Genomic DNA, 16,787 nt, shown 5'->3' with positions numbered 1-16,787 from the left:
ATCTCTTCAGTGTTTCCACTGATGCTAGCCATCTTGTTGTACCCTGCTCTTTGACTGGTCGAGCTCAATCAGCACTGGAGAAAGCAAAAATTAATGCAAGCAAATGTCTCATTGAGGGAGGAAAAGTAGATGTGCTTTCAGCCTCCTTTCAGAGATTATTTTTAACTATTATGTGGGAAAACCACATTAAACAAAATACAAGTATTGCATACTTAAAAAAGCATGTCTGGAGAGACATGAGACTAAAAATAAAACACCTTCAGTGACTGTGAAAGTCAAATTGTCAATGCCAGCCTACAAACCCGCTGCCTCAGTTTACTTCTGTTTCACACATGAACACCAGGGAATGAAAAGTTAATGATTCAGTTTGATGAAGTGTCCTGTGAGACTGGATTTAAAATATCATACTCACACAGCCATGTTTGATTATTTGAAGTTATTTAGCCACATTTAAACTGTCAAACTCCTTTTATGCATGTTTATAAGATTTTATATCCACACAGTATACTCTCCTCTTCCTTCCATTCCCTAATCTTATTTTATAAAACACTTCCTGGCACCTCTGTCATCCACCTGCTACCAATTAACCCACCAGCCAAGCTGGACAGCTGCTGGCAGATTTAATTACCTTATTCTACAGTTAATTCCTGCTACAGCACCAACATGGGTCTGTGGTACAGATGGGCAGGAGGAAGCAGGCTGCCCATACTGTGGTCATGAGGGGCGCATGGAGTGACGTGCAGACACACAAACAAGTCTGTCCATACCATGCACGCACACGCACACACACACACACACACACACACACACACACACACACACATACATATTACTTGAGAAGAACATATGCAGTGTGTAACGGAGCACAAGCAGGCAGTCAGCACACAGGGGGGTTCAGTCCTGCTGCACAGTCTGTGGCTCTGACAGTGTGTAGGAAGCATTTTCTGATATGCTCTAAGCAGTGTTGTGGAAGTTACTGAAAATTAGCAATTAGTTACAGTTACTAGTTACTTCTCTCAAAAGTAAGTGAATTACTTTGCCAGTTATTACATATAAAATTGATTAGTTTCTAGGGAGAATAACTTTTGAATTACTTTAAAATATCTGCTTCAGGTCTTTAATTAATCCATGCTGTGTTATTTGAGGGTTGCTGTGTCACAGTGTGGGACAAGACATCTGCCAAATTTTATCTGTGATCGTGCCCATTATCACCATGATAAAAGTGAGCAGTGGAACAATAAAACACAATAGATTTTGATGGGCCTATTTATTGTCGCCTCAACAGGCCTTCAAATCAAACAACACAAGTCAGTTTTTAATACTCTCGGCAGAGTAAAATAAAATAACTGTTTCTCAGACATATGAAAGTCATTTCTTATGACGACAGGCCTAATGAAATAAAAGTGATTAAAGTTATTTACAAACATGTAAACACACTGAAGTTTATTTTTTTCACTTTAACAAATGCTGCACAAAGACCACTACTCACCACTGTAAGCCTAATTTGTCCTTGATTCTTAGGAGGGAAAAATAATGACCATATTTCCAGGACTGGGAGCCCCAAATGCCTGACCTGTTGGCCATTGTGTGCAGTGACAGATACTTGATTGATTGATTGATTGCTCTGCTCTAAGATCTGGTGACTACTAATGCGCTGGTGGACCAGCAAGTCCTATGGTGTTCTGACTAACGTTAAGTTTTCAATAACTTACGGAAACATATCCTGCAGTGGTTCACCTTTCACTGTTACTTCCCTTACCTCTGACTCTCTCAAACATATAATCACACACTCATATACAGGACAGAGAGACTGAACGCTGCTTACTTGATCCACGCATCACAGATAACTTCAGTTCAGTCAGGAACACATTAGTCAAAGAAAACTATTTCCATTTGCAGTATTATATTTGGCGGTATGGCTCTGTTCTAGGGTCCCTCTGCTTTTCCTCGGGCCTGCGCAGAAAGCCTCTTCCACGCGCCTACGTGGAAAGTCTAAGGCAGAGAGAGCACACCTCTCTGCCCTTCCATGCGCTTACATGGAAAGTCTAAGGCAGGAAGAGCAGCAGCAAAGAACCCCAGGAACAGAACAAAGCAGCATCAATGCCAAACAGAAATGACACTGATAAGTCAGACACAGCATGAAAAGGAGGAGCTGGGGTGGAGGCGGGTTGCAAAGCGGCTTGCAGAGGAACCAGCAACAGTAGGCAGGACAGAGCAGTTTAAATAGGGCGCCCTGAATGAGGTTCGCCAATTGGTTGCATAGAATGGAATCATGTGATCAATCAGCTGCTCCATCAGTTAAATTTCAGTATTTGTAAATGAATTATTTATTTGAAAAAGTAATTAGGTACATTAGTAGCAGCCTAAAGTAGCAGAATTACTCCCAGCACTGGCTATAGGTGAAGTACTGTTGTGCTGTATGTTTAGTTTTCAGTGTTGTGTTGTGTTGTGTTATAATGACCCTTTCAAAAGTATGCACGTAAAATTTAGCTCTGAGCTACGTCTGGTACAAAACATCAAACAAGTGAAGCTTTAGATCTCACCGCACACCAGATCTCTCTTTGTTAAGCGCTGAAATGATTACTTGATTAAGTAAACAGTTGTTTAAATTATTCATGTGAGTAGCTTTTTTACATTGTCTTATTCCTGCTTCTCAAATATGAAGATTTCCAGATTTTATTCGCCTTATAGCTTTAAGGTTTGGACTGTTGGTTAGATAACACAAGCCATTTTTAAAATAAAAAGAGGAAAATAATTATCTGACTAATGTATAATGAAAATATTTATTAGTTTGAGCCCTGCTTGTTTTGTTGCTGGAGATAACAGGGTTATTTGTAGATACTTCTGACATCCAGCTTATTTATTTGTTTTACAGTCTAGCAGCGCTCCATGAGAGAAACCTTTTCAGTGTGTGAGAGTGAATAAACACTTCATATTGTGGCAACATTGTGGGTTTAATATCATACACAGTCCCTTAGAAACAAAATAAAATCAATGTTAGTAAAAATGCTGAAGACGGTCCTGGTCCTGATTGCATCTTAATTAAAATACAGCTATTATAGAAATTATTAACAATCATGGAAAAAATATACATTAAATCTATTGAGGACACCGTTTTATTGGTGTGTGTGTGTGTGTGTGTGTGTGTTCCTGGTCAACATCAAAGACTTGAATTATTTTAGCTTTTCTGCTTAAGGTGCATAAAAATGCCAATTTCCCCAACTCGTTGTGCATGACATGTGATATTGATTTTTGCATTTTTCATTATTTTCCTCACCTGATTATATTTCTGATAGCTGTGGAAGAGCGTGAGGGTGTGTTTGTTAAAGGGGGTGAAAAGATTAATGAGTACCGGTGGATACCTCTCCCCCCCATCCCCTCCACCTCGCCAAACACACACACAAACACGCCACCAGCTGCCCGGCACCTCTGCTTTGATTCCTTGATTGATTCTTTCCAAAGGAGGAATCAGATGTGACTCGAGCCAGAGCTACTAATGATGTAGCCCCCAAACTTTTAATGGATGCATTCATCACAGTGGCAAACTCTTTGATTCCCCCTCCGCCCTTGCACACCACCCACCTCCCACCTTTTTTTTTTTTTCTTTCAGCCTCTATCTTTTTCCCTTCTTACAAATTCAGTTCAATTCATTACCGGATGTCTGATCTTCTCCAGCATCTATTAGAGGATATGTAAAGTCATCCTAGTAGTACATTCTGCCTCAAGTAATCACCGTCGTGCATTAGTGCACCATCTCTGAGACCACACATTAACTGAGAATTGGATTTGCAGAGTGGTATTACCCACACTGAGCTGAGGAAATAAAACTGAATGGCTTCATGTGTTTCTGACCTTGATGTTCATAGTTTGTAAGTAACTTTTTAAGCCATCTTAACACAGTTGCCAATTTTCAAGTTGAGATAAATGAAACACAAATATCGATCGTATTAGGCAACAATAAATTGACTTTGTATTTTAATTGTAGATAATAGTGAAGGTTCTTTTATAGACTTTTGGTGAGTTTATTAGCATATTGTAATAATGTTTAGGGTATGCCAGCTGCCAAATCAACTTTATTTTAACTAATCACATCAAAACATGTGCACATGTAGCTCCACTGTGTTGGGATTCACTGGACCACAGATGATTTGTCACTTGTGCCAGATCTAAACTGGACATGTGAGGGCTTTTCCTCTGGGTCTTGCCATCTGAAATGGTGGCCGAGACTGCATGTTCTTTGTTCATCAAAGAAAGGACAGCCATTTGGCATCTCATCTCCACAGGATCACTGTCACACCTCAGAGAGAGTCCTGCCCATGGACCCAGTTTTCAAAGTTGATTGTCCTAATATCGTGACACAGTGACATAATATAGTTGTGTGCAGCAGAATTTTATTGCATCCAGCACTTTCTAGTTGTGTCAGAAAGATAAACTATTGGAAATATAACAAGATTTATAATGCATATATAGTGAAAACCTCTTAAAATGATCACATCTGTCTGGGTCTAACTGATCTCTTTAAGCCGATTATCATAACAGCATTTTATAATTTCTTTCTTACTCGTGCATATAATCATCTAATTGACATTTTTATACATGTTACATGAATATAAAGTAATGAAACAGACAGTTTTGCTATCAAGGGCCCGCTCAAGGGGGCACTACATGACCTGGCATTATCACTTCACTTGACGAGGGCAGCCTCAGCCACAGGTGCTTCCTCCTTTTGCGTTGCCATGACTGTTTCTCTTTGTTTGAGCAGACGACACAAGGCAGAGTGAGGAACACCAAGCTGCACTGCTGGGTCTCGTTGGCTCGTTTTTGGCAGTTTGTCATAAGCTTTGCAGAGACTTTGTTTTAATTGAGAGAAAATGACTCTTTCCTGTTGTGATGTCAGTGTGCACGCAGCACCAGCCTCAGGTAGTCAGCTGGGAGCAAATGTGTTACCATGAGGCAAAGTATCATGGGAGCAACGTTTAAAAAATGTAATTACTGTAGTTAATTTTTTTTCCAGAATTTGTCATGTATGAAAAGACTCAAAATGAACATGGTAAGCAGACATCTTGGTTAATAAGATTCTGTCCACATAAGCAGTTTGCACTTTAATGAACTCCAAAAACCTCAACAGTATGTTTTCTTAGTCATTTCTGTCTCTTAAATCATTGTCAGAAGATGTTTGTCGTCCACTGTAGTAGTTTACAGAAAGATGTAATCAGTATTTTATTGGTTGCTGCATGAACGTAGCAGCAGAAAATTAAAGTGGTTTTCACTCAATTTAACTAATGCAGCTTTTGATAGTGCTGCAACTGATGATTATTTTCTTGATTAATTTATTAATTGTTTGGTCTATGAAATGTCAGACAAATACCCATAGGAATTTCACACAGCCAACAGTGATGTGTTCAAACTGCTGGAATCATCCAACCAGCAGTCCAAAATTTAATTTACTATCACATAACACAAAGAAAAGAACCGAATCTTTGCACTATAGGAGCTGGAGCCACCAAGACTGTTGCATTCTGTTGAATGCTAATGTGTTAATCATTTCAGCTGTGGTGTTGCTCAAAGTTAAAGTGAGTTTAGCAGGATGATACATGCTCCAACTCTGGAAACCACAAATGACACCAGCTGAATGTTCAAACAGATCGGTATACTTTGGATGGAAGAAATGCATTATACAGATCTCCGGAGACATAGATGGTTATTGATTTCCATCTGAAAAGGGAATAAAAAATAAGACCTGTCTGTTATGACGCATTAAGCAGAGTCGGAGTACAAAAGAGGCCACGGGGTCCAGCAGGCACTCCGTCGGCTACTTTCAGTAACTTTGTTCCGTGTAATACAGAGAGAGACTCACTTCTAAAGGAGGCTGCAGAACAACTCAAAGAACTACTGAACACTGCTGTCAATACAGGGCCATCACATGGAGCTTAAGCTCCTGTAAAACTTTTCTCTCAGTAGAACTTCCCATTGAAACAGGATGAAATTCAGAAGATTGTGCTTAGATGAATAATTTAGGTCTACAATATGGACTGCAATCATACACCACTGGTGCTTTTATTTTAAGTTTTTGGAAATGTCAGAACATAGTAGTTGTCATATAGTATTACATCGCCATTTCATAGTTTTAGTTAGTTTTTTGCATTTTACTGTTCTAGTAGATTTTCAGCTCTGTGCACAGTAAATATGTTGACATTTAACAGGAAACAGAAGAAACTGTGTTGCATTACTCAATAATAAAGAAACAACAGTGACTGTGATAAATCTGTTGAAAGTACCCACAAACAGTGAAAGAAGGAAGCACATAAAACTAATGATAGTTAAAAGCTAAGCTGTGGTCTTGACTAATAAGATTGTTGACCATCATTATGTCGCCTCAGGTTCCCTTTTCACCTAACCTCAGAGGAAATGTTTGTACTTCTGCTTGTTTGGTGATTGTGTTTTTGACGCCATGAACCCAAACATTGGGTCAATGTGAAGAGACACAGTGATGGAACTTGTTACCCTCCTACTGTAACATGTCTCCTGTCCCTAAACGTAATGTATATATATATGCAGTGATCTAATACAAGTGTTTGTCCCTGTGGAGGCCTGTGTGTGACAGCCATGAGACTTAGTCTACTTGTCTGGTTATTATTGCAGTGGCAACAGTTGGAGCTGGGGCTGGGCCTCAGCCGGGAGCAGTATCCTGGCTGAGTTCGGGACCCTTCACCTCGAATTCGTCCACCTGTCGGAGCTCTCCAGGAATCCCATCTACACAGAGAAGGTACGATATACATTATATATGGATCACATCTCCAGTTTTACTTTACAGGACAATTTACTACTTCCTTACCTTGAGGTGTGATGGTGGATTCCTGGTACTATTCGTCTGCAAGATGCTTTCCAGCCTTGAATCGATGACACAGTGCAAGTTGAATGTGTGAAACCAGAGCAGTGCAGAATCCTGATGGTATTGTTTTACACCCTGGTGTCTATGCAGGTGATGAACATCAGAAAACTACTGAAGAAGATTGAAAAACCTCACGGCCTGTACCCCAACTTCCTCAGTCCAGTCAGCGGCAACTGGGTCCAACGTAAGTACTGTGCTGGCTGTATATATGATCGTCACTCTGGATAAACATCTGTCAGATTATTGTAAAATCACAGCTATATTCAGGTTATAGAGTTTGTGATGAAGGACAAGGTCTGTGGCTTTTATGCATTGTTAGAAAAAATACATGATATTTACATGTGACCTTGTTGACAAATCCATCTCTGAGCTTCTCTAGGAAGGTTATACTTGTTAAGGAAATATTACAATAATGATGTTTCCCAATGTTCCTCAAGGTGATGACACAAGACTTTAAGTCCATTTAATGTCATTTTCTCCTCCCCATGTCTGACTCTTTCATTTGGCTTTCACACCACCGACAGACTTTGAGTCACCTCACGTGTCAAAGCTCTTTTAGCTGCTTGTCTGTGTCACCCACCCACCCGTCTATTTCCTTTCATTTTTAATATCAGGCTCATAGCAATGGCTATATGACTCCCATTGCTCTGGGTTATTAAAATGATAATGAATTCAATTACTTCAGGAAATTGGATCTTTCCGATTTACCTGAAAGGAGGTGAAAAGAAAAAAAAAACAGGGGATAATTTGATGCTGGGACTAAAAAGGCTAATTGTTGTGGGTGAGCGTGTAGAGAAGCAAAACTGTATATATTTATTGCCACAAAGGGAAAAAGAGAAATCTTGGCTTCACAGCTCCCCCTCATCTGTCTGTGTCAAGGACAAACATAGCAGCACTGTGATAACCTTGTGGGGGAGTCAGCAAACGGGTGTGTGCGTGTGTGCACTGAGCATGAGTGGATAGATGAAGACCTGTGCACGCCTCCACTGCAATATCATATTCATCTTTATGAATTTGAATGTGGACTTAAGAGGAAAATCAACAGCCACTTGTTTCAATTTGACCTCAAAAGCTTTAAGTGTGTTACATCATTTTAAGTTCAAATAAACTATGTTCTCCCTTTCAGAGAACAGAGAACAGAGAACGCGTGGGTTCACGGTACATGGTCATGCATGTCACAGATTAACCAGAGAAGCCAAGAAAGAGCGACAAAATTTAGATAACAAAACAGAAAAAAAATACAGTTACATATTTTGGATGCTCTCCCACAAGACACAACTGTGATTTCGGCAAACCAGACCAGCCATCCTTACACCAAACAACATTTCAAGTGATTTCACTGCCACAGACTATTTTAAAATGTCAGAATAATCATGACTTATTTTCTAGAGATGTCGCTCGCTCAAGTGATGACGATCGTTTGGTGTAAGCGGGTCATAAAACTCAGTCTGAGCTGTCTTTAGTCAATTTGTTATTCAAACATGTTTGAAATTCTAAAAAGTTTTTAGTCATGGCTGATGCAAATGGTATGAAAGCCCTGAAAAGCAAGTGACTTTTGTTTTTCTTTTTGTTTTGATTTTTGTTTTTGGGGGCAGTGTCGGCCAAAACTTAACTCCTACGTATGAAATTTTATCTCCTGCGTACAGGCTGTTCTCTCCTACGTAGGACATAAACTTTCAAGCTTAATTAGGCTGTTTTAAGAGTGAGAAATCCATGCAAACAAAGCGCTTAGTGTACAATATAAAGGGCACTGAAAGTTCAGCCAAATGCAGTGTGAATAAAGGGTTTTACCTTCTCAGTTAACTAACTACAAATGTCCACTGTAAAATACAATGGAATCATGCAGTGATGCCTGTAGGTTTTTATTTCATATACACAAGAACTAACCATGTGAAGCTTCCCACGCGTCCTCATATGCAGACTACTTAGCGAGCAAGTGAGCAAGCTAGAGAAAGAGAAACTGATTCATGTTTTTTTTTTTTTTTTTTTTTATTGCACAAACATTAACGATACAACACCACTTCAAAACTCTGATTAGCCAGCGACACCCATTTCAGATACCAGCCAACAGGCCAGGTTTATGCAATCATTCTCCATCCTCTGTCCAGGCTAAGGTTTTTCAGGAACTCCATTTTCAGTGTTGGTGTGCATGGCTTAAGGGTTACACTAATATTGCCACCTGTTAGTTTGGCATGCTTTCGACAGTCCTTCAGTTGTCTTCTGCGTTTTCATTTGGCTGGAGTTTTGTTTTTAATAGTGTGTGGATGGAAAATGTTTTGTAAAGTTAGAGGGGAAAACCCTGTTTTCAAAAAATACCCATGTTCATGTGAACTAAGCTTATTGTATATTTGTCAGTAATTCCCAGCAATATATAACAATCATTTCTATAATAATAAACTTATTAGATATAGCACCTTTCACAGGAATGAAATTCACAAAGTGCTTCACAAAATGCAATCAAGCAATCAAACAATAAAACATGCAATAATTAAAAACAAAGGCAACAAAAAGAAAGTAAAACAAAGAGCAAATACAGGCAACTGAGGCCTCAAACAGAAACATACCAGGGAACAAGCACGAGACAATTTAGGGTGGAACAAAGGCCACTGTGAAAGGATGGGTCTCCAGTTGTTTTTCTGCAGGTGTAATTCATTAAATTAATGCAACATGGATATGCAGCATGTAATTAATGAATGGACAAACCAATGAAAATAAGTTAAGTTTTTGCTAAAATCACACTCACCCACATGTCCTTTCTTTTTTGAGGAAACTTTACGCCGCAATGTTTTTTAAGCCTTTTTCAAGACCGTCAGATACCTTGAATACAGACCTTTGTATGACCCTGCCGAATATTTTCACACAGCCTTGTTCTCCTCCTTTTCCCCTTCTTAGATCACGTTTCCATCGGTGGCCTCGGGGATAGTTTCTACGAGTATCTGATCAAATCATATCTGATGTCAGACAAGACGGACGACGATGCAAAGAAGATGTACTACAACGCGCTGGAGGTATGGAAATTTTAATCTCACATTTCACGCTCAGGCATGGCTCCCCTTGGATCAAATGATAATAGTTACAGTCATTTGCATAAGCCTGTGATCAAACAAAGTATACAGAGTGCTTTACACCCGAGACGAACAACGAGAGGACAACAGGTACGTCGCTTAAAGTTTTAGGGGACAGTTGAAGGCTGAGTGAAGGATGCATCATCTTGAACCCTTTTCAGACATCGCCGCCGTCATTCCTCTGTCATAGTGCTTGCTTTTTGTCATTCAGACATCAGTGTCAGTTACTGAAATATTCCTCATGGCTTTATTCAGAATTTTCTGTAAAGAGCCACGATGATTTCTTGATATTTGGCTCATTGTGTGTGTGAAAGGAAACGTTGAGTTACCTTAATTAATGACCGTGGTGAGTGTGACTGCTTGATTGATGGCGTTCACCCCCCCTTCTCACAGTGAATCCCCTCATAAAATGTCTCATCAATTTCATCATTTGATGTTATTAGAGAGCGAATTCTGCTGCCTGTTTTTATAAAATATGAGAGTGCAAAAGCAGTGAGTGACAAGATGTTAAGTGGGTTTTTAATTCCTGTTTGCTCACAAGTTTAATGTTAAGCTAGATGTTTACTTATCCATGGAATTCATAAAAGACTATGGCCCCACATCAAGGGCGGAAAAAGTGGAAAAAAACGACATGTATTTAGTCTCTATTTGTGCATATTTCATCTCATGCTGCTGCGGTTTTAACCTCAATCTGACAGAATTAAACTCAGACTTGAGCAGTGTTAGAAGTTTTACAGCAACGTCCAACCCAGTAACATTGCTGTCAAAACTTTTAAGTAAAAGTGACATAGGTGCTAATTCAGAAATTGGATTGATTTGTTAAATTGCCAACACATTTACAAAACAAGCTGCATGTCTGAAAGTGTCTATACTGTACTAAAAATAAAAGTAATGGAGTGAGAGTGCCAAGCAGAGTGTCCCCCCCATCACTCAAAACACAGCTATTATGCATACATGTATAGATGTTTCTCTCTCCCATTGAAAGACAGCGGGTCTTATTCAGAAGCGAATGTAGAGTCATAATGGATGCTTTTATTCAAAGCAGCATACCATGATTATATACAGCAGGAGTATTTTTGTGACAGAGATGTTCTCAGTGGAGTGGTCATAAGGGAACGGAAGGAAGATAATATCGAAAAGGAAAGCTTCCTGGTATTGCGTAATGTGATTAGAGCTGTGATTAGATGGCAACTGACTTGTGTATTTATATTCTGCTGTGTAGCATTCAGAGCACTACCACTACCTGCAGGAAAATGAACCCGCTGCACTGCACACACGGGCATAAAAAATACATCAGAATATGTCTGTTTTTGTCTTTAATGGAGATAATGTCAGAGTAAAGCACACTCCCCTCCGGCTACAATTACAGTATCACAGACAATAAATTAAGATTGCCATTGAGATTTCCTCAGTTCTCATCAGAGGGTCAAGCCAGAGGCATAATGGCTAATTACAGACTCTCCTTCTCCCCTGTGACTTGGTATTTAAATGGCCAGGGACCCCCGTGCTATCAGATTAAGTTATATACTGTGTGTTTGTACAGGGATCTAAGGTGAAGGCGCAGCACAACTCATTATCTTTGGCGTTCAAATAAAAGTAGATTACCAATTAAAACACAGTGTTGAATGAGAAAACATTTTTCCAATTATACTATGCCATGATTACTGCTAACAACAGCTAATTAGCAGGAAAACCATCAGTCGCAGCCCTCGAGAATTTTTTTCTTTTTTTCAGAGAACATGGTATTTGTAAGACTTCATATTATACACATTACTTTGTTCTGTCCTCAGCAGGTTGCTTCTTTATCAACCCTCATTTAGCATGAGAGGTTTCTCATACAGTGGTAGTGGGAAGTTTTTACATGACGGGGGGGAAAAGTAATACAGTTTAGGTTTGAAATATCCCACTCCACAAACAAAATGTTCTTCACTTATAAATCTGAAAGAGGATGTTTTAATTTACTCATCTTTTCTATCTAAGGTCAACCTGCAAAAGGTTACAAAAAAATGTTAAATGATTGGACCTGAGATTCAAAAGGGAATTTACACTTTTAATTATCAGCACTTTGTTGGGTGTTGCTGCTCAGTACAACAAACCTGTGTTCAAAATCTGAATGTGGTTAATTACCAAGTATATTTCTGATACAAGGAATTTGCTTTAGTGTTTTGATGTGCAAAAAACATTAATAAAGGTTAAAAAAAAACATACAACAAAAACATCTATAAGATACACTGTACATACTGTTTTAAACTGTAACTGTTTAAAATTAAAGACATCGGCAGGAATGTGCAAAAACATATTCAGGAGGATGTGCAAAGATTGACAGTATGAAGAATAAGAACACTATACAATGTACAGAGATATGGACTTAAACATGTGTGTTAACGTAAGGCATAGAGACCGATGTGAATGATCTGGTGTAGGTTCCCAAGGAGTCCTGAGGGCTTACCACGAAGCGAGCTTAACAGATTCAGACTTTCTTTGCATTACCTGGCTTGACAAACCCTGATGCTTCAGTCAGAAACAACAGGGACTACGGGTACTGTGATTATTAACTTTCTCTGTTCACCCAGGCTTTCTTTGTTCAGACTCTGATGCATTCAGCAGCACATCATATGACTTTTAAAACAGATCAATCTTGTGCCGCCTATTTCTTCCTTTGAGGAATATAAAAAAAAGTTTTACAGTAAAAAGCAACTGTTGTTTCAATTAAAGCAAGAGAGAAATACTGTCACAGAATTACTTACTCAGCAAATTCACAAGTAATTATTATTTAGTAAGTATTTATTTTACCAGTCTACAGCTCTTACACTTTAAACATGACGCAGCAAAATTAAAGGCCATACTTTATACATACAGTGACACAGTCCCAACAATGAAGGAGAAGTAAAAATCACTTCAGTTTCTGTCAAAATCACAGTGAAATGAATTGTGAAAGTGATGCTCTAATAGCTGTAATACACCAGCACTGTAAAACAGACTTCAGCAAATCAGGACCAAGCACAAATACATAATTGAAAGTGGTAACTTCTTGGTGGTTTGAAGGAATTATATCACATTTCATATACAAGTAAACATCATCCTTATTATTGTGAACTATTAATCTATAATGCTACCTCTGACTTTATATAAGGCTTCTGTTATAGCTAGTGTGAGCAAATGACCAGAGAACAGTACAAACGCATTAAGTAATAACTGTGTGAATAAAATAAAACAATATACTTGCTCAGATTTTCTGCATCACTGGTGGCAAAAAAAAAAGAAAAAAAAAAAAAAGGCTATCTGATGCATACAGTTAGCGCTAGTGTAATTGCACGGCCTAATTTGTGGCATTACTTATGTAACGCTGTGGCTCAGCAAGTTTGCATTTATAATGTATTACCTCAGCTGAGAATCTGCATCACTTGTATATTGACCTTCACTATAGATTAATGCTACCCAAAGAAGCTCTAAAAGGCACTTTTACGAACAAAAAACGGTCCCAAACCAGGTTAGCCATGCAGCATAAATTACCATGGAGATCTAACCAAGTTTTCAAACATTCTGGCTTTAGACTCTATGGATGGGTTGAATTTAAGCAGATTATTTCCAGAGAATGTTGCACTTGAAATGTGTTTTCCTGATATTTCAGTAAGTTTTAATAGGAAGTTCTTATAGGATTCTCTGTCTGTTTTTCCCCTAACAATCATACATACTTTATAGACTTTTTTCTTTTGACAAATTCAGTGTTTTCTCCTCCCTGAGGCTTGGCCACTGTTCTGTTAGTTCTTTGGTTAGTTTAACTGTATACTTTTTTAATACAGGACAAGGTTGTTTAGCAGAGAGGGAAGACTCTGTGGATATAGCTTGTGTTCAGGTCTTTGCCCTCGTCCTGTGAGATTTTAAGTTTATATCTTGAATAATTTAAACTTTAAAAAGAACAATTTCGTTTAGTTCTCTTTACAGAAATGAATGAAATGCTGAGATACATGCCTGCTGTTCAATTTTTTAAAAAGTTAAAATCTTAAAATCAAGAAGGCCATGCTACCCAAAGAGGGGTCGGCACCCCAGGTTTGGAACCACTGGTCTACACCACATTGCATTTAAATGCAAAATAAGCACCAAGCCAGACAGAAAGGATAAGGGAGATGAGACAGTAAAAAACAAAATCTGTAAAAGAGAAGGAATGATGAGTTGTTCGGAAATGATCTCATGAGATGTCCTTCTGTTGCTGTTATATTCTGTCTTATAAAACATAAAGCGCTGACAGGAAAAGCTGCAGATAGACAGTAGTACACAAAACCTAACTTTGCAGATTTCTCTGAAGAAAGAAAAATTCCATCAAGAGATTTCCCTTTACTTTCTCTCTGTCTCGTCCATCTGTCTATTGTTGTCTTGATCATTTATTAAAGGATCTGCGCTGGACCTCCTCTTCACAGGGTATCAGATGAAATCCTTCAGAGGTTTTCCTTCCTGCTATATAACACATACATGACTTAACACATAAATGCAGACATTTACAGTGTAGCAGCCAGGTTGGACCCATTCCCCGTGTGTGAAGATTGTCCACATATACATGCTGTTATAGAAAACATTGTGTATTGATACTTTGATCGGGAATTTGGGAAGTTGTCTCTTTGAATGGTTAACTTCCAATGGTTTTCTTAAATGTCAGATCAAAACCACTTTGTGTGTGTTAACTGGCTTCATTGCAGCACATAAGGTCTTTGTAGTTGGTGTATATTGGTTGGGTTAAATTAGTATTGCTATTACCCTAGCTACAACTGCTGTGACAATATAAATGTATTGGAAAAACTTCAGTTCACATAAGAATAAAGTCCACATACTGCAACCTTAAGAAAATGCTGGTTGAAACATTCCTGTCCGTGTGTGTTGCTGCAGGCGATTGAAGCTAACCTGGTGCAGAAATCACCTGGTGGTCTCACCTACATGGCCGAGTGGAGGGGAGGAATTCTGGACCACAAGATGGGCCACCTGGCCTGCTTCTCTGGGGGCATGATCGGCATCGGGGCTGACGACGGAGCTCCGGAGAAGAGGCAACACTACCTGGACCTGGCTGCCGAGATCACACACACATGCCACGAGAGCTACGATCGCTCAGGTGAGTGGAAATGTCAGGAATGTTGAAAACGGGTATTAAGAGTGTGCAGAGACTCACTTTGAGAGGCTGCACAATAGTTTGGTTCAGGAGGCTCTATAACGTCCAGGAAGAGGGCAAGAGTTACCGCTCATTTTGTTTTTGGTATAAATGCACGTCAACGTCATTGTACACTGAGAGCAGAGCGTGGCCCTTTTTGTCTAAGGTTTGCTAGCATTGGTGTAAGGTTAAAATGTTTTTTAGAGATGGAATTCTGCATGGGCTTAAAACTGAGACCTGAACTTGACCAATCCCTGCGCTTTTATGAGCCACTACTTCATGCCACTCCATTCACATTATAGGTATCTAATGAAGTACTCAGTTGGTATTGGTATCACTTTAAAGGTATTGGTATTATTTCCTGTATCATAACTTTTTAAATGATACCCAGCCCTATCGGTTGCTGACCACTAGCTTGTCAGGACTAATGCAAGGCATTGGCTACACTGTCTTTTCCAAGTTGGCATTGTGTATCTACTTGCCTTGTAATGCTTTTTAGAGCCAGAAACAGAGAGAGAGAAACTGTTTTTATGAAATTACATCTGATCCAACCTCAGAAAAAGCTTCATGGGGAAAAAAACAACAATCCTGACACGTTACCTGTTGTGGAGTCATGTCAGGTTAAAATCAGGTTGCTAAACTCTTAACTAGAGAAGATCTGGTTGAGTAGTAAATGATTGTAAAAGGCATGATGACATCTTACAGTTGATCTTTAATTAAACTTGTTAAAATCTTGGATAACACCTTAATATTTAGGTACACATATTCACCATTTACTAGCTGCTTATTAGCATATAGAGTAATAGCATAATGGCTCTTAATTAAGCAATATCACACGAGAGGGAGTGATGTTGTACTGTACATCGTCATGGTGATTCGGTCATAGGCATGAGGCCGCAGGAAATGCTGAGTAAGGAAATTTTAACAAAAGGTGATGAAATAAATTATTTAAGTATGTTATGTAGCTCTGCGAAAAAACAACAGTTCGCCCAGTCTGTTGCCAGGCAACGCAGCACACACGCCAGGAACTCACAAGCTACTTTGTATTTAAATTGATCTGCAACTGTGTAACTTCGTCCAGTTCGGCTGATGAAATGTTGGCAAACCTGGATGTTGGCACGGCCGGATTCACGGTATATATTCACGCTATAGTGTCAGTTTGCGTCAATGTAGCGAGTGTGACAGCTGGTTAATTAACGGTTGTATTTATATTTATAACACCTGTGAGCGGAGTGATTTTACTGTTACATGTCCCAGTGATGTTGTACTCTATATCAGCACTCATGGAATGCCTCTCGTCCAATCAAATTACTCGGTCGGAACTAACTGTTGTATAATTAGTCATTATAAAGTAATCATTAATGCCTTATTCTGCATAAGCAGTGCTTTTCTTCAATAACCTCATAATTACTGCCTCTTGAAAAGAGGAAGTAGGGAAGTTGTTGTACATGACTAACAATTTGTATATGCTTTCCTCATAATGGGCCTTATAAAGAGGTAGTACCACATTCTTCTTAATAACACTCACACATAAATATAGTATATGTTTATGTGACAAAACACAAAAGTACAAGTGTTAATATGGTCCAAATAACTCTGTGTCTGTCTAACACAGAATATGTTCCCCATTATAAAGTGAGGTCTTGCTCATAACTTACTCACTAGTACTTAAACACTTAATAAGCCACACAGG

At 38.9% G+C, this 16,787-nt stretch overlaps 1 protein-coding gene across 2 annotated transcripts in view; it reads left to right on the top strand.

The window, feature by feature from the left end:
- The window catches only part of LOC117266098 (mannosyl-oligosaccharide 1,2-alpha-mannosidase IA), a 260,952-nt gene that overhangs the window by 227,571 nt on the left and 16,594 nt on the right, over positions 1 to 16,787 (top strand). Inside the window, exons 6-9 of one of the 2 annotated variants that reach the window (XM_078171741.1) lie at positions 6,643 to 6,766; positions 6,983 to 7,076; positions 9,785 to 9,900; positions 14,839 to 15,058. In XM_078171741.1, coding sequence (XP_078027867.1) covers positions 6,643 to 6,766; positions 6,983 to 7,076; positions 9,785 to 9,900; positions 14,839 to 15,058 — 554 coding nt within the window. Of the gene's footprint in view, positions 1 to 6,639; positions 6,767 to 6,982; positions 7,077 to 9,784; positions 9,901 to 14,838; positions 15,059 to 16,787 lie in introns of both variants that reach the window. The other variant, XM_078171740.1, reaches the window with a different exon arrangement.

Source organism: Epinephelus lanceolatus, chromosome 10 (assembly GCF_041903045.1).
Source record: "Epinephelus lanceolatus isolate andai-2023 chromosome 10, ASM4190304v1, whole genome shotgun sequence".
Classification (NCBI taxonomy): Eukaryota; Metazoa; Chordata; class Actinopteri; order Perciformes; family Serranidae; genus Epinephelus; species Epinephelus lanceolatus.
Note: the sequence above shows the minus strand (reverse complement) of the source record. Positions and strands in the feature narration are given on the sequence as shown.